Raw genomic sequence first — 17,918 nt, 5'->3', positions numbered from 1 at the left:
ATGCCTGGTTTAGGAAATGTTTATGCATGAAACATGCAAGAAATGTGTTAAATAGTATTTGGAGAAAGAGCAGAAAGCATCAGGTGCTAGGAGCAGTGTCCAGGACACACCTCCTTCCTCTGTGGAGATCTTTTCCTGTCATATTCCCATCCCTGGCAGTGCTGAAGGGCAGGTTGGATGGGGCTTGGAGCAGCCTGGGCTGGTGGGAAGTGTCCCTGCCCATGCAGGGGGTTGGAACTAGATGATCTTTAAGGTCCTTCCAACCCAAACCAGCCTGTGATTCTGTGATTTTTTTCTTCTCTGGGCAATATAGACGTGATATAGCGGAGCTAAGAGGACCCCTGAAGTTGTAGCTGGAACAGAAGGATTCTGTGTAGGATAGAGGAAGGTCTGTCTGAGTAGAAGATGTAACTTAGAATTATATGGGAACAGCAAAATGTATTGACCAACCTCAAAGCCTGAGGAGCTGCTAACCTGGCAGTTTGAGAGCACTGCACCAAGAACAGCAAAGATGAAAATGACAGGTTGCCCAGAGGGGTAACAGGAGAAAAACAAACCAGTGTTCAGCAGCTCCTCTTTGATGCAGTGGGGACTGTGTCAACTGTAAAACTGTGTCAATGACAGTTTTCTGAACCTACCCTCTGACTGTGGATGATGTTTTTGTGCTCCCGGGCCACCCGGGTGGCCCATTTCCGAGCCTCCTTGTTCAGGCTGTGCTCTTCCGTCGTCCCGGTCTCTGACTCCAGCTGTCGACTCTGGAAGAGAAAACAAGAGGAGTCATGACATAGACCCAAGGCCACCTCTGTAGATATGATGATATTTATTTGTAGGATAACTTTGGAGTACACCTACCAGCCAGGGATCTTGTTTCATACAAACCAAGAAAGGTTCGACCAAAAAACAACGCTCTTAGGAACCTGGTGATGGCACCATGTTGTGGAAAGCCAACCCTGCCCCATCCCTGGAGGCTTTTAAGGGCAGGTTGGACAAGGTTTTGTGCAACCTGGTCTACTGGTAGGGTTCCCTGCTCATGGCAGGAGGGTTGGAACTAGATGATCTTTAAGGTCCGTTCCAACCTCCCTGCCCCATCCAACCTGGCCTTGAACACCTCCAGGGATGGGGCAGCCACAGCTTCCCTGGGCAACCTGGGCCAGGCTCTCCCCACCCTCTCAGTCCAGAATTTCTCCCTCACATCTCATCTCCAGCTCCCTCTGCCAGCTGGAAACCCTTCCCCCTGCTCCCAGCCCTCCCTGCCCTTGTCCCAAGCCCCTCCCCAGCTTTCCTGGAGCCCCTTCAGGCACTGGAAGGTGCTCTCAGGTCTCCCTGGAGCCTTCTCTTCTCCAGGCTCAACACCCCAACTCTCCCAGCCTGGCTCCAGAGCAGAGCTGCTCCAGCCCTCCCATCATCTCCATGGTCCTTCTCTGGACTTGCTTCAACAGCTCCATGTCCTTCCTGTGTTGGGGGCTCCAGAGCTGAACATGTTAAGGCAGACACCAAATGTCATCAAAAGAAGGGTGGAGTGGAGTTGGCATCCCAACTCCCAGGATGCTTTGACAGTCCAGTATAAGATGTCTGAGGTCCTGGAACATGTCTAGAGAAGAGCTTCCAAGCTGGTGAAGGGTTTAGAGAACAAGTCATATGAGGAACAGCTGAGGGAACTGGGGATGTTTAATCTGAAGAAGAGGAGGCTGAGGGGAGACCTCATTGCTCTCTACAACTACTTGAAAGGAAGTTTTAGGGAGGCAGGTGTTGGCCTCTTCTCCTGAGGGAATAATGACAGGACCAGAGGAAATGGTCTGAAATTGTGCCAGGGGAGGTTCAGACTGGATATTGGGAAGAATTTCTGTACTGAAAGAGTGGTCAGGCCCTGGAACAGGCTGCCCAGGGAGGTGGTGGAGTCACCATCCTGGATGTGTTCAAGAAACGTGTAGATGAGGAACTTCAGGACATGCTCTAGTGATGGAGATTTTAGGTTGTGTTGTGGGTGTTGTTGGGGTGTGGTTTTGTGGTGTTTTGTGTGTGGTGGGTTTTGTTTGTTTGTTTTTATGGCTGGAGTCAGCGAGTGGTCTCCGAGGACCTTTCCAACCATGACTACTCTATGATTATGTCAAGGTATTTTATCTCAAAACCAGAAACAAACACAAGCATGAAGTTCACCCACAGCAGAGGTGCAGGCCTCTCCACCCATCCCCTCAGTTTAACACTAAGTTGGTTTTTCCTGCTTTTATTGAGGTGGCTTCATGCACTCGTCTGTCTTTGCTACTGTTTGACCTCTTCAATTATCTGTGTTAAACTGCTCCTCTGGCTCATTGCAAAACACAGAGGACCAACACGTGGATTTCTTTAGGCACATCCAACCCTCCAGATAACATCTAACCTCAGTTTTCTCCCAGCTTATGGGAGTGAACATTTTTGTCCAGCTTCTTCCACGGCTTCCAGGTGAGTCTTAAGAGAAGCAAATCTGAGCTGAATCTTTTGATGTTGCCTCTCCCCTATAAAACCACCTCTTAGCAAACTCTCAGTGTTCCCACTGCTCATGCATCTTGTTTTCATGAAGACTACAGACTTCTTTTCAGTTGCTTGATAACCTGCTGCGTTATTCCAAGTGTGGTTTTGGTTTTTAATCTATTTATCAGAAGCACTTGGCCAGAACAAAACATGAATGCAAACGTTGTGGCTACTCCTAAGGGCATAATAAAAAAGAAGGGAATTGTTATTGGATCAGTGGTTACATTAATTATTCATAAAGCAGTATTGTATTCAAGCAGGCCTCACCCCTGCTTAAAGGTTTCAAAATAATATAAAAATGGGGTAATAAAAGGAGCTGGGGAGAAACTCTGGAGCTGTGGTCTGTATGGACACCAGAAATACAGGGAAAAGGAGGAGACACAATTTGGTCTCCTGGGGAAGAAGGTGAAAAGAGGGACTTCTAATCTGCACAAGAGCAGTGGAAATGCAGAGTCTGAAGACTTGGCTGAGAAGACAGTGCAAGGAGAAAGGTTTTCAACCCATGAGAACCTGGAATGCTTCCTGAATAAGTGGAGCTGCTCTCACAGGGAGGAACTGCCCCTGATCTAGAACAGACCAAGCTGCTGATACTTCAAGAAGGCTGTGAAGGAACTTCAAAGCAGAGGAGCACTGGCAGGCTGGTTGGGATGGAGGAGCACGTGCTTCAGGAGGACTGCAAGGATGACCTGAGAAGTCTGTATCCTCAGGTAAAGCCAGGCTAGAGGGGCACATCAAGGAAGAAATAAAAAACCCACTGCTGTTTAAATAGGTAGGAAGAAAGGAGCTAACCCAGAGATTTATCTGCTATAGACATAAAAAAGTGTAGAGAAGAAGGTGGGGAAACTGAAGTGTCTGGTCCTAACCCGATTTACTAAATTAAGCTCTTGCTGAAGTGTTTTCAGGACTCTAGCTCGGTGGTGGTAAGATGTCCAATGACTCAATTTAACCTCTTCCAAAAAAGAAGGAAACCAAAACCACTTACTATGGCCAAGGGATGAAGGAAGAGCCAAAAAACCCGAGCTAAACATAGATGGACATTCTGCTGCTCTCTCAGGGGTTGGATTACAGTGAAACCAGTGTTTGGTGCTAAAAATGCAATCAGTAAAACCAACAGAAAGCACTAGATGACTCCAAGCAGCCCAAGAGGCTGGTGATGCTTAAATTAACTAATGCATTTAGTCTGCAGACACATGTCACTGCTCCATTTTGGTCTGCAATGTTGTTGCAGGTGCAGAAGTTGCCTTATGAGAGGGACAAACACACAGTTGCAGTCTCCTTATTTCTGCAGCTATATCTGGAAGCAGATGGCACAGGGGCAGGGCAAAAAAGAAAAAAAAAAAAAGAAGCTCTCGAGCCTAAAAGCTCCTTCTTTTTGTAGCTGAAGCCTGAAAAAGTTCACTTTGACGAGGGGAAAAAGGAGCAAACATTGAGTGCATGCAAATCACCAACACAAAACACACCCCCAAATCAGAGCCATCTCTTGTGAAGAGGTGAAAATAAGAGGTTAAGGTGTTGGAAAGCAAAGCTCAACCCTATGATCAGCACCTCTGGGGAGGAGGCAGGGATGTGCATGACATGTTTCACACAACTGATGGCCAAACACAGCAGTCACAAGGAAATCTTGAGTCAAGTTTGGTGCCCATTTTGGTCCCTTATTCTCAAACTAATTTCATGGAGTTTAGTCAGGAGTGATTTAGGCTTGACTGGCATCTCAGTCATTTTCCAGTGTTACAAACAGGACATTTTCCATCTTTAAAAAATAAAGATTATTTGCATACAGGGTTGTTTTGTTTTTTTTTCCACTCTAAAGAATAAAACAGGATCTACAGCCACTATTAATAGGTTATGAAAACCTCTCTACATATAACACAGCTAAAAACAACCCAACCTACTGTTGCTGCTTTATAAAACCATGTTCTGCTTTTTAGTAAGTAAACAACCCCCTAAAAACCAACTGGGGAAATGATTTAATACATTAACAAATTAACATCTCACAGTGGTGAGTGCTGGGGGCTGCAGAAGGATGAGGAACACCCTATCAGGCAGACAAAGAAAATAATTAAAGAAAATAATTACACTTGAACTCCTCATAAGATTCTTCTGGGATGTTTGGATGGAGAAAGGGGATCCTGGGACTTTATGACATCCATCTGGGCTATGGCATCTCCACCAGGGAGACCTGAGAGCACCTTCCAGGGCCTGAAGGGGCTCCAGGAAAGCTGGGGAGGGGCTTGGGACAAGGGCAGGGAGGGATGGGACAAGGGGTGATGGTTTTAAACTGAGAGAGGGGAGATTTAGGTTAGATATGAGGAAGAAATTCTTCACTCTCAGGGTGGTGAGGAACTGGGATGGGTTGCCCAGGGAGGTTGTTGATGCCCCATCCCTGGAGGTTTTTAAGGCCAGGTTGGACCAGGTTTTGTGCCACCTGGTCTAGTGGTGAGTTCCCTGCTCATGGCTGGGGGTGGAACTGGATGATCTTTGAGGTCCCTTCCAACCTTCATGAGTCTACAATTCCAAAAATACATCCTGACCACGATCACCATTTCAATGGCAAAATATTTAAATCCCAACAAACACTGAAACCATTGTCTGACATCTGGTGTAACTGCCCCCTCACTAAAAGCACCCACAAAAGGAACAGTTGCACAGCCAGACGTACGAAATCATTTCCCCAGTTGGGTTTTAGGGGGTTGCTTATTTTTAATTCTGGTTCAATGAATATTTGTAGGGATCATCGCCCATGAGCTGGAAATCTCTAGAACATCCCATGCACACAGATTGTTGCAGCAGCTGATGCCAAACACATTAGGACAGGGTTGCTGCAAAGCTTGTCATTCTGTTTTTCCCAACTCTGTTTGTTTTTTGGAAGGACCAGAATCTTAAAAACCCTGTTTCTTCTTAGATGTCAGTGATTAAAACAGCTTCCCTGCTCCTAGTGCCTGATGTTTGTGCATTAAGCATTTATTTCTGTTCTACAGCAGAGATGAAAAGCCACACAGCTTTTTGGTTTTTTACATTTTAATCTCACTTCTTTTGAAAAAGTTTTTAATTATCTCACTGAAATTCATTCTGAAATTAGAGTGCAGTGTATTCTTGCTTGTGTAGCTCCATTCTCGCCCTCATCACTTTTCTTTTCCTCAGCTACCACAGCAGCTGAATTCATGTCCAACTTTTTTATCAATGACCTGGATGAGAGGACATAGTGTGTCCTCAGCAAGTTGGCTGATGGTACCAAACTGGGAGGGGTGGTGACACTCCAGAGGCCTGTGCTGCCATCCAGTGTGTGACCTGGACAGGCTGGAGAACTGGGCAGAGAAGAACTTCATGAGGTTCAACAAGGGCAAGGGTAGGGTCCTGCACCTGGGGAGGAACCTTGTGGCCAAGAGGGCCAGTGGAATCCTGGGCTGCATGAGGAAGAGTGTGGCCAGTAGGTGGAGAGAGGTCATTGTGCCCCTCTGCTCTGCCCTGGGGAGGCCACAGCTGGAGAACTGGGACCAGTTCTGGGCTCCCCAGTTCAAGAGAGACAGGGAACTGCTGGAGAGAGTCCAGGGGAGGGCAACAAGGATGCCTGGGGGGTTGGAGCATCTCCCTGGTGAGGAAAGGCTGAGAGAGCTGGGACTGCTCAGCCTGGAGAAGAGAAGGCTGAGGGGAGACCTTCTGAATGCCTGGCAGTATCTCAGGGTGGGTGCAGGAGGATGGAGCCAGACTCTGCTCAGCAGTGCCCAGGGACAGGACGAGGGGCAACGGGCACAAGCTGGAACATGGGAAGTGCCCCTGAAAGATGAGGGAAAACTTCTTGCCTGTGAGGGTGACAGAGCCCTGGGACAGGCTGCCCAGGGAGGCTGTGGAGTCCCCTTCTCTGCAGATATTCCAGCCCCTGGATGCAGCCCTGGGTGATGTGCTCTGGGTGATCCTGCTGTAGCAGGGGAGTGGGACTAGATGGTCTCTAGAGGTCCCTTCCAACCCTGACAATTCTGTGATTCTGTGATTTCATTAAAACTAGAAACACAGAAAAATGAGGTAAATGAGGAAAAAAAAGAGCAACTTTTGACTCAACATTGACACAGAAATCGATTTCATAGATACTTTCAATGCAATATAAAGAAAGAGATATTTAAGTGGCCACTTATTTCAGGTATTGCTTCTGCTTGTTTCACTTTGAGGAATCATTCTCTGTGCCCCCCGAATGAAAATCAAATCCATCCAAATCAAATCCATGAGGCTTTGAGCCAATTTCAGCTCATGATCCTTCAAGTAAATCAGAAACACTGATAACGTTCAACCCCAAGCTCAGAGAGCCAGAAACTCCAGGGTGGGACTTGCCCTTTTCTTCCAAATACCCTTTCATTATCAACCTCAAATTTGAATCTTGTCTCTTAGGCCTTATTTCAACCCCAACTGGGGTGGGGGAAATTAAACAAAATCAGTGTTAAGTTCTATAGGGGATGGAAAGCTTTGCCAGGCTCCCACTTGCATCTACTGAACATTTCTATACCTGAGTGGCCAAATTTCTCCTCAGCAATTAAGTCCTAATACTTCATACATTGAGAAAACTCAATCATAACTTTTGGGGCTTCAAAAATTTTATAGTTAGAACCAATCACTTTACTCTGTATTGGTATTAAAGCACAGGCTACTTTAAATGCAGGAAAAGTACATTATCTGGGCTTGTTAATTTGGTTTTCTGACATGAGGGATTATTCATTATTAGCAGTTTCTATTTCATTATTTTATTCTGGATTTAAGTATTTTTATAGCCAGCAAATATTTACATTTAATAACTATAAAAGCAGAATATAAAGTTCTTTGGAAAACAAAGCAATTGTAAAATATTTAAACATATTTAATACTAAATAAGTTTAAAATCTATTTTAAATATTTAAATAAATTCAGCAGGAAATGCTGAAATGTGTAAATAGCTCTGCCTCTCTGTGCATGCAGAGAAACCTGCTGAAGTCAAGTCTGAGTCCTAATTCCCATTTAAACAGGAGTTTCTATTTACTTTCAACTCCCTGAGCACTTGCAGAGCTGAGAAAACAGCCTTTGGCACTAGCAAGAATCTTTTTTGTATAAGTATGTAACTTTTATAACTATAGCTTATATAAACTACATAATACAGCTGAATAGGAGCTGCTCAGATATTCAAGACATTCCTCTGTGTATCACAGTGAGGTGAAATTCACCTTTCTTCTCACAATCTCTCCATAAAATTAGAGTCATAGAATGCTTGGGGATGGAAGGGTCCTTTAGAGGTGATGTAGTCCAGCCCCCCCTGCAGTGCACAGGGACCTTTTTGACTAGATCAGGTTGTTCAGAGCCTGGTCAAGCCTTGAATGTTTCCAGGGATGGGGCCTCCACCACCTCTCTGGGCAACCTGTTCCAGAGCTTCACCATCCTCATTGTGAAGAACTTCTTCCTGATACCCAACCTCAATCTCCCCTGCTCTACTTTAAGGCCATTCCCCCTGCTCCCATCCCTCCCTGCCCTTGTCCCAAGCCCCTCCCCAGCTTTCCTGGAGCCCCTTCAGGCACTGGAAGGTGCTCTCAGGTCTCCCTGGAGCCTTCTCTTCTCCAGGCTGAACACCCCAACTCTCCCAGCCTGTTTCCAGAGCAGAGCTGCTCCAGCCCTCCCAGCATCTCCGTGACCCTTCTCTGGACCCTCTCCAACAGCTCCATGCCTTTCCTGTTGGAAGCAAACTGTCCCCATGTTCACAGATAAACCCCAGCCATAAGAACAGGGCAAAATATGAAGGAAATTACCCAGCTTTTCTCTGTTTCCTGTTTGGAAAAGGTTCTTTTTCCTTGAACTGCCTGCTATCAGGTGAGAAAACGAGCCAGCTGACAAAAATACCATGTCCACAGTGTGGAAGGATAATGGCAACAAAAAGCTGACACTAAAGTTTGGAGGATTTTTTTCCTGTTTTTTTTATCTACATGTCTCCTGTGACTGTAGTTTCCCCTGTACTTTACTGATGCTGTCATTTGCCTTGAGCACACAAGTAAGAAATGTGGCCAAATCTGAGCTGTAGGACCCCCTTATCAACATGCAAAAATAGATCTTTCTCCCTGAAATGGCAGAAAAACAACATCCCAGCAGGACTGGGGGAAAGTTTTGCAGTGTCACCCTCTGTTACTTGGATGCAGAAGAGGGACCAGTCCTGTTTAATATCTACATCAAGGATGTAGACAGTGGGATCGAGGGCAAACTCAGCAAGTTTGCTGATGACACCAAGCTGAGTGGTGTGGTGGACACAGCAGAGGGACAAGATGTCATCCAGAGGGACCTGGAGAAGCTGGAGAAGTGGGCCCAGGTGAACTTCATGAGATACAACAAGGCCAAGTGCAAGGTCCTGCACCTGAGTCAGGGCAGTCCTCATTATCAATCCAGGATGGGGGATGATGGGACCAAGAGCAGCCCTGCAGAAAGGGACTTGGGGGTTCTGGTGGATGAAAAGTAGGACATGGACAAACAATGTGAACTTGCAGCCCAGAGGCCAAACACACAAGAAGTGTGGCCAGCAGGGCCAGGGAGATTAAATAATCTAAATAATTTAGTAACATTATCAAATGCATAAAGTTAAGCTCAAAACAGCTCTGCCCTGGTGAAACTTCACCTGGAGTATTGTGTCCAGCTCTGGAGTCCTCAACACAAGAAGGATGTGGACCTGTTGGAGTGTCCAGAGAAGGGCAATGAAAATGATCTGAGGGCTGGAGCAGCTCTCTGATGAGGACAGGCTGAGGGAGTTGGGGTTGTTCAGCCTGGAGAAGACTCTGGGGAGACCTTAGAGCATCTCCCAATACCTGAAAGGGGCCTATGAGAAGGCTGGGGAGCAGCTGTTCACAAGGGCATGTAAGGATAGGACAAGGGGTGATGGTTTCAAGCTAGAGAAGGGGAGATTTAGGTTGGACATGAGGAAAAAGTTCTTTAAGATGAGGGTGGGGGATCACTGGAACAGGTTGCCTAAAGAGGTGGTGGAGGCCCCATCCCTGGAGTCATTCAAGGTCAGGCTTGATGGGGCTCTGGGCAAACTGTTCTAGTGTGAGATGTCCCTGCTTATTGTAGGGGGTTGGACTAGATGACTTTAGAGGTCCCTTCCAACCCAAAACATTTTAGGATTCTGTTCTATGATTCTATGAACAATATTTTAAACAATGGAAAACAGCTGATGGATGTAACTGATATTTTGTGGTGGGCTTCTCTTTGTGGACACTCAAGAGTCTACATTTCAGCCAGTATTAGTGTGATGTTGGGGAAACAAAAATATAGAAAGCTGATGGAAAAACCATTTAAAACCAACCTTTTTCAGGAACAGTCTCTTTTGGAGGTTCTGATAGAGCACAATGAGAATATTTTGAGCTCTGGCTTTTCTACCTGAGTCAAGGATTGCATGGCAATCCATTCTGTGTAACTCTCTGGCATCAGCTCTCCCCTCATAAAATAAAAATGTAAGATGGACCATGTAAAACCACGATTTAAAAAAGCATTCAGAGTTTTTCATGTAGGTGAGTTCCACCTCCATGTTGTTCAGAACATTCTTCTTCTACAACACTCCAAATTTCCTTCCAGTGATCCTTCAGTGCTCCAAACTTTAACCCTAGTCACAGGTATTTAGCTTGAAGACAGGACAGAATTTGTTCTTGGAAAAGATTAACATGAAACACGTGATGAGAAGTCTTAATCACTCCTACTTCTTTCACTGTTAGCCTTTGATGTGAAAATTATCATGCACAATCCACAAAAACTAAAAGCCAACTGATAATCTCTGCAGATCATCTACAAAGAGAATATGTGGCAAAAGAATGTTTGATAATTGTTCCTCAATTAAACGTTGTTCGGTTAATTAGCAAACATCCAATTTCTGACAACTTGAAAAGCCTGAGCAGAAGCCCTCCTTCTCTTGGACTTATTGATTAAAAATCAGATCAGGTAACCTGCAATTGCCCAGACATAATTATACAGGTCATTAAGAGGCCTGGATAATTGATTCAGTTTTGTGAACACTGGTTACAGCGTAAGCAGCCAGAAGCTCAACAAAATGCAGTGCCAGGAAGAAATGCAGCAATTCTACAGCCCAAGTGGGTTGTTCAAGTAAAGACTGAGGTACTGAGACAGCTGTAGACACGAACAACCCACTCGTTGCCTTCTAAAAAGGTCCTGAAGCTGAGCAGGGCACGTGTCCACCATCAGAACACCCACGTGCCGTGTCAACAAATCATGTCATTGTTGAATGTTGAAGAGTTTAACAAGAGTGAATGACAGTTCTCTTTTACCTGGGGGTAGCCCCATGGAAAAAAGAGTAAAATTAAATTAGTAATGGGGCAGCCTTTCACCAGTGCACACTAACTGGAGTTACACAAGCTTCCCCATTCACATCAGAGAAGTAGCCAATTCCACACATCACTATAATTCACGCCCCCAAAAAGGTGAGAGTATCACTTGCAAATCCTGTGCAAGTGCAAAAAGTGTGAAGCTGATCCTCACAAATGAGCCTGTGAAAGTGCTTTTTCCTTCTTGAGCTCCAATCTCATGGTGAAAAGCCACATGCATTATGCATTCTGTTGCCACCTCTAGAGACCAGTGCAAACTGAGCACCCACATGCACACAGACAAGGACACAACTGTAAATGCAACCATATACCTCTGCAATTGTCATTCTCATGGCACTGACAGGTGAGGGCTCAATATCCACCAGCTGAGCTGTGTGAAAACTCTAGATGCAGAGAGTGCACAAGGATGAAAACACACGGCAGCAAAGGTTAGAACAAAGGGCAAAGACAAGAGAGATTCTGCTGGCTGGATTAAGAACAAGCAAAAACGTTATGGGAATAACATACAAAGGAGCTGGAAGGAAAAAAAAACACCAACAAATCAAAATCACAGTTTGTTAAAATGGAAAGACAAAGGAGACTGTGTTATAGGTGTTAGTATGTCTGGAAAAATCACTCTGAGGTAGCTATTAACAAGGTTCTTCAATTCAATCCCCTGAACTGGAGACCAAGACACTTCTGCCCAAGTCAGTTTACTTTGAATTCAAGTAAAAGCTCCACAAACAAAACTTTCTTAAAGATTTCAACTTCTTTTAAACTGTTCTTTCTTCAAATAACGTTAGGAATGTTGGTGGGACACCAGCAACCCACCTTCATTAAAGTGCTGCTTGGAAATGTATTTACATACTATGATTTACTCCATTTTAATGCCAACCATGATTTCTTTGGAAGCAACATATGCACCAAAATAATATTTTCCAAGATTCTCTTGGAATGCAATGTTTGAACATTATTCTTTCTAAATCAATAACTTCTTATATACATGTGTAACTACTCACTGAGTAATTTAGAGGTACATGGACACTACTTGGCACGATATCACACACGGTGCAGCCCAGTATTAAGTGAATATTATGGGAGCCTCAGCAGCACAATAAAAAGCTACTGAAGGGTAGGAAAAATTCTGCAGAAAACAGAGGAACACAGCACTGCAAGTCACAATCTGAGAGCAAAACATAAAGATTTGGCTCTTCTGGGAATGATGCTGAGCCTGTCGGATGCTTTTGTCATGATCACCCACCCACTGCAAGCAGAGCTGGTAGCATCAGGCTACTTTCCCTTTCTTTTCCAAATATATTGCATGAGTTAAAACCAGGCTGGGCTACCAGAGAGCACTGCTCTCTTGCCCAGTGCTAACAACATTCTGAAAAATAGAGCAAGAGCAAATAAATCAAGGAACTCAGCAGGGCTCTTACGGTGTCACTGTCGCTGGGCTGGAACTGGAAAGGCTGTGGTTTGTGAAACACAGAGTTCTCCTGCAAAAACAGCTGGAGGTTGTAGTCCCTCACCACCTGAAAAAACCAACAAATGCTGTTTAGATCCCTTGTTTTGTAAACTTACAAACATGCCACAGTAAAATCAGCACAGAGACAAAACCTTGAAAGCGACAAAAGGAAATACAGGACCCGCTGCTGGGCAGGACAACCGGCGGTTCGTAGAGACACAGAGTCACAGAACGTGCTGGGTGGGAAGGGACCCATCAGGATCATCCAGTCCAACTCCTGTCCCTGTGGAGGGCACCCCAAGAATCACACCATGTGCCTGAGAGCATCATCCAAAGGCTTCTGGAACTCAGGCAGGTTGGTGCTGTGACCACTGCCCTGGGGAGCTGGTTCCAGTGCTCAACCACCCTCTGGGGGAAAAACCTTCTCCTGATATCCAACCTAAACCCCCTGATTCAGCTTCCTTCCAGTTACTCAGATGTGATGGGCAGGGGACCCACTGGATAACAAAGATCCAAAAATTACCTGCAATTCACCTACAAAAAATCCTACATGGGCAAAATGGGGGAGAAAAAAGCCACCTGACAGTATGTGGTATCACTAGCAGAGATTCCTTTCTTGCCTCATGGACAACTTCTTGTAGACAGTTCTTTCTTAAGCTGAAATGTCTTATTTTTACACCAATTATTAGTTGCAGGAGCTTAAAAGACTATTTGGGACAGCACATCCAAAACCAGTTGCAAAATGAACCTCTTTTGATTAAATTGCCTTCAGAGAAAACTCTCCTAGCTTGGATTTTGCTGAACCAACACCATTTCAGCTACTCTACATTTCAAATACCATTTGTATCCCTACACAAACCTCTTCCATCAGGATTCACATGCACCTAAAACTAAAACCTCATTGATTGCAACATGAAAAAAAAAATAGTCTCACTGGTTGAAGAACTCTAGAGAGTATTCACTGCTTCAATTGATGAAAATCCATGAATAGCAGCATGAAATTATAAAAAACTCTACTAGTAAACTGAGGGTTTAAATCTAGAGAAGTGTGTAATAAAATATTTATCCAGAAATAGCAGGATTGCATATGACTGAGACTTGTGATTACACTGCGTGTACAATGGTAAATACAACATGTTCTTGAATGCACCAAAATGTTGATGCTTGTGTTACCCAAACACTGAGCTGGAAAAAATTAATCTTCAGTTAACGAAAGTAAATAAGTCCTCCAGGAGCAATAAAGCCCTCATTTAAAACAGTCAAGCACATAATTACTGCACCAGTTGGAGCAGTTGAACGTAAACACATTGAAATGTGGAGCAAACATCCAGAGAAGGCACAGAGGGAGTCTCTGTCCTTGGAATTCCCATAAACAGACATATGGAAAATACTAAAGGAGGAATCATCTGCAGCTTCAGATGATGCTCAGCAGTGCCCATGGTGTTGAGATCATGTCTATGAAGCACCTTTTGTCTTCATAGAGAGACATTTCACCTGAGAGGGTAGTGAGAGCACAAGGGGGAATGGTCTTAAGCTGGAAGAGGGAGCTGGAGATGAGATGTGAGGGAGAAATTCTGGGCTGTGAGGGTGGGGAGAGCCTGGCCCAGGTTGCCCAGGGAAGCTGTGGCTGCCCCATCCCTGGCAGTGTTGAAGGGCAGGTTGGATGGGGCTTGGAGCAGCCTGGGCTGGTGGGAGGTGTCCCTGCCCATGCAGGGGGGTTGGATCTGGATGATCTTTAAGGTCCCTTCCAACCCAAACCAGTCTGTGATTCTATGATCCTACAGTCCTTTAGAACTGACTATAGCAGACAACTCTGGGCCACGTCAAACACATGAAACTTTTAAACCAAGTAGAAAAGAACCCCAAAGTGTAGTTACTGAGAGCACGACAACCTGCACAGTTATTTAAATGCAATAAGCTTTCACTGCAGACCTCTATACTCAAAAGCAACTCAGCTTTTCATAGAAGAAAACCCAGCTTCACAGCAGCACTTGTAAGACATTTTCCCTCAAAGCACAAATATTTAGTTACAAATGAGATCAAGTCTTATCCTAATGTGAGACTTGGGAGTGTGCAACTCCAGCAAATTAATTCCCCCAAGCATTTTGCACAATCTGTTTGACAATTGTTAGAAAGAAAATAACAAGACTCCTCAGCAACACTGAATTCTCCGGATGAAGCAGCTTTTCCAAATGGATTTCCTGTTATTCAGGAATGAAGTCAATGCTCTCACGAAGTTTTTTTGCAAAGTCAGTGTCAACTGACATGTTAAAATAGACTTGAAATCAGATTTTAAGTATCTACTCTATGCAGAAAAAAGGCCTAGCCAGAGATGTGCATACATGACATTATTTGCCCTAGGCTGGGGAAGTTTCTTCCCAGAAACATCACAGACATGTTATTCAAAACAGCAAATGGAATTTCAGAAAATGTTCCAAACAAAATCAGATTTCTTTTCCAAAAGAGAAGGGCAAGAAGTCTTGAATAGTCAGAAGTCAGAACAGTCAGAAGACTGTTCAAGTGAAAAGGAAGATGCATTTTCATCTGCTCAGTGTCAGAGGGTTAGATTCCTTGGACCTGCCAGAAGAATGACAGGGGCGACCCCAACCCTGCAGCCATAAAAACTTCCAAAGCTGCAACAAATGATTATATCAAAAAACATTGGGTTTTCTACAGAAAACTTCTTGTTGGAGAAGTTTTCCCTCAGTCTGCAGCAGCATTAGGTGACTGACAATCTCCTAAGCAGCTGAATCCAGCACAGCTCAAGCAGCCACCTCTGGCTGCCTGACATTCCAGGGAAGGAGGCACTTTTGGGAAGCAGCTTGTCTCTTTCTAAAGCAAATATCATTTAATTCCACCCTGTAAGCAGAAATATAGTTCAGAGGGAAAAACAAAAGCTTTTCTACCAATGCTCTAAAGTGCCTTCTCTAAATGGAGCCTGGCAAGCTTGTGATTTTGTGCTAAAAAATAACAAAGAACAGGAGAAGTATTAAAAAAAATAAATATTAAAATTCTTGGCTTTGATGGTATGTTGGGTTTTATTCCAAATTACTAAATTGCTTACAAATTTGTTATATGTTCAACACTCGAGCTTCTTTTGAAACACATGCACAGCTTTTGATGGAGTTTCTGCTCTAGATTCCCCTCTCCCTTGAGAGCTGATTCCTGTGACAGGGATCTACAGGAAATGCTGCAAATTCAAAAGACAGGATGAGTGAAGCTTGTGTCCATGGGATGAGCCACTGATTCTGGTGCTTAGTATTTCTGAGCAAGACACACAATTCAGGAGTAATGGAATCACAGAATCATAGAATCACAGGGGTTGGAAGGGACCTCTGGAGATCATCAAGTCCAACCCCCCTGCCAGAGCAGGGTCACCCAGAGCACATCACACAGGAACGTGTCCAGATGGGTCTTGAAAGTCTCCAGAGAAAGAGACTCCACAGCCTCTCTGGGCAGCCTGTCCCAGGGCTCTGTCACTCTCACAGGAAAGAAGTTTTTTCTCATGTTGAGGTGGAACTTCTTGTGTTCCAGTTTGTGTCCATTGTCCATCATCCTATCACAGGCACAACTGAAAAGAGACTGGCCCATTCTTGACACTCACCCTTCAGATATTTAGACTTTTATAAGGTCCCCTCTTAGTCTTCTCTTCTCAAGACTAAACAGCCCCAGGTCTCTCAGCCTTTCTACTCCTAGAACAGATGTTCCAGCCCCTTGATCATCCTTGTAGCCCCCATTGGACTCTTTCCAGCATATCCCTGTCCCTCTTGAACTGGGGAGCCCAGAACTGGACACAATACTCCAGATGGGAAGCCTACATGAAAGATGGGGTGGGGCTTTTCAGCAGAGAGGGCAGTGACAGGATAAGGGGTGATGGGTTTAAACTGAAAGAGGAGAGATTGAGGTCAGGCATCAGGAAGAAATTCTTCCCCAGGAGGGCAGGAAGGCACTGGAACAGGTTGCCCAGAGAGGTTGTGGCTGCCCCCTCCCTGGAGGTGTTGAAGGGCAGGTTGGATGAGGCTTGTGCAGCCTGGGCTGGTGGGAGGTGTCCCTGTTCATGGCAGGGGGGTTGGAACCTGATGGTTTTTCAGGTCCCTTCCAACCTTCACCATTCTGTGATTCTGTAACACAATTTCATCTTCTCTGCATTCCTGAACTGCAGGAATACTGGTGCCTGTGAGCTACAAACCAGTTGTAAAAATCCTGTTCAGACCTGACAGCTGCATTTACATTTCTGCTCCTTCTCCAGGCATTGTACCAAGTCAGTAAAGCACAGAACTATTTCCCTCAAAAGTGCAGCAGGACCTTGTTCCTGTGTAAAATGAGGCAGAGCTGCAGGTTCTGACCTCACAGAGGTTTGCCAACACAAGCTGTCACAAGCTCACTGATGGAATTCCTATGCAAATGAGCTGTTTGGAAATGACAGCTGAGTTAGATGAAAGCCCCAGCCAGGCAAGACTCCAAAAATGCTGATCACAAAGCCCTGAATACAACATTGAGAGATTATTTATGAATATGTAAATGTTTTACACAAGAGTATTTAGTTAAAAGATTCAACACCGTCTGGGTGTTGAATCTTTTAACTGGGCACAGCAGGATAGGAGGGACATGGAGGTGCTGGAGAGGGTGCAGAGAAGGGCAACGTGGCTGATGAGGGGTCTGGAGAACAGGTCTGATGAGGAGAGGCTGAGGGAGCTGGGGCTGTTCAGCCTGGAGAAGAGGAGGCTGAGGGGAGACCTCAGTGCTCTCTACAGCTCCCTGAAAGGAGGCTGCAGTGAGGTGGGTGTTGGGCTCTTCTTCCTAGTGACCAGCGACAGGACAAGAGGAAATGGGGTCAAGTTGTGCCAGGGGAGGTTCAGGCTGGATATTAGAAAAATTTCTTCACAGCAAGAGTGGTGAAGCCTTGGAACAGGCTGCCCAGGGAGGTGGTGGAGGCACCATCCCTGGAGGTGTTCAAAAAAACAGGCGGCCATGGTGGTGAGGGAGATGGTTCAGTGGTCATGGGGATGTAGGACAGATAGTTGGACTTGATAATCTTGAAGGTCTTTTCTAACCTTCATGATTCTATGATTCTATGTTTGAGCTCAACAGCAATAATTTATTTCTTTAAGCCCTGCAGATGAATTATTTAAGTATCAAAATGATCCTGGAAACCATCAGGTGTTCCTGATCCTGGCTGTCTCACAAAGCAGACACACCAGGGCTGTGACAAGGCTCTAATCTCTCTTCTGTACCTGCCATTCTTAATTCAAAGGAGAAAACACTGTAACATTTTGGTTTTTAAGTTGACAGCCAATTGTAACAAAATGATCCAAACAGTTTCACAGGGCTTTACTGTGATGGATGATTCATGTGGTTCCAGATCACCCAGTGCAGAACCCAGCTGCAATATCTCTTTCCAACCAGAAACTCAGAGTCAGGATGATCTGAACATCTCTCAGTTGTTGTTCTCTGAAACATATTTGTTCTGTGGAAACACACCCAGGAGAATGCAACCTGGTTGGTAACAAGAAAAATTCTCCCCAAGAAAACTCTCTAGTTTCTTTTACCTTAGTACCACTCAGGAGTAACCAAAAATAACAACTGCTCAATTTCATCATTATTTTGGAAGCAAACCTTAAGCCTGGGAACTTCTACAT

At 44.9% G+C, this 17,918-nt stretch overlaps 1 protein-coding gene across 5 annotated transcripts in view; it reads right to left on the bottom strand.

Moving 5' to 3' along the window:
* The window catches only part of FCHSD2 (FCH and double SH3 domains 2), a 194,113-nt gene that overhangs the window by 35,506 nt on the left and 140,689 nt on the right, over positions 1-17,918 (bottom strand). For 3 of the 5 annotated variants that reach the window (XM_051608683.1, XM_051608682.1, XM_051608686.1), the window contains exons 10-12: positions 12,251-12,346; positions 11,147-11,218; positions 639-755 (exon numbers count right to left, since the gene is read on the bottom strand). In XM_051608683.1, coding sequence (XP_051464643.1) covers positions 639-755; positions 11,147-11,218; positions 12,251-12,346 — 285 coding nt within the window. The remainder of the gene's footprint in view (positions 1-638; positions 756-11,146; positions 11,219-12,250; positions 12,347-17,918) is intronic. The other 2 variants (XM_051608685.1, XM_051608684.1) reach the window with 1 other exon arrangement.

Source organism: Apus apus, chromosome 1, assembly GCF_020740795.1.
Source record: "Apus apus isolate bApuApu2 chromosome 1, bApuApu2.pri.cur, whole genome shotgun sequence".
NCBI classification, from domain to species: Eukaryota; Metazoa; Chordata; class Aves; order Apodiformes; family Apodidae; genus Apus; species Apus apus.
Note: the sequence above shows the minus strand (reverse complement) of the source record. Positions and strands in the feature narration are given on the sequence as shown.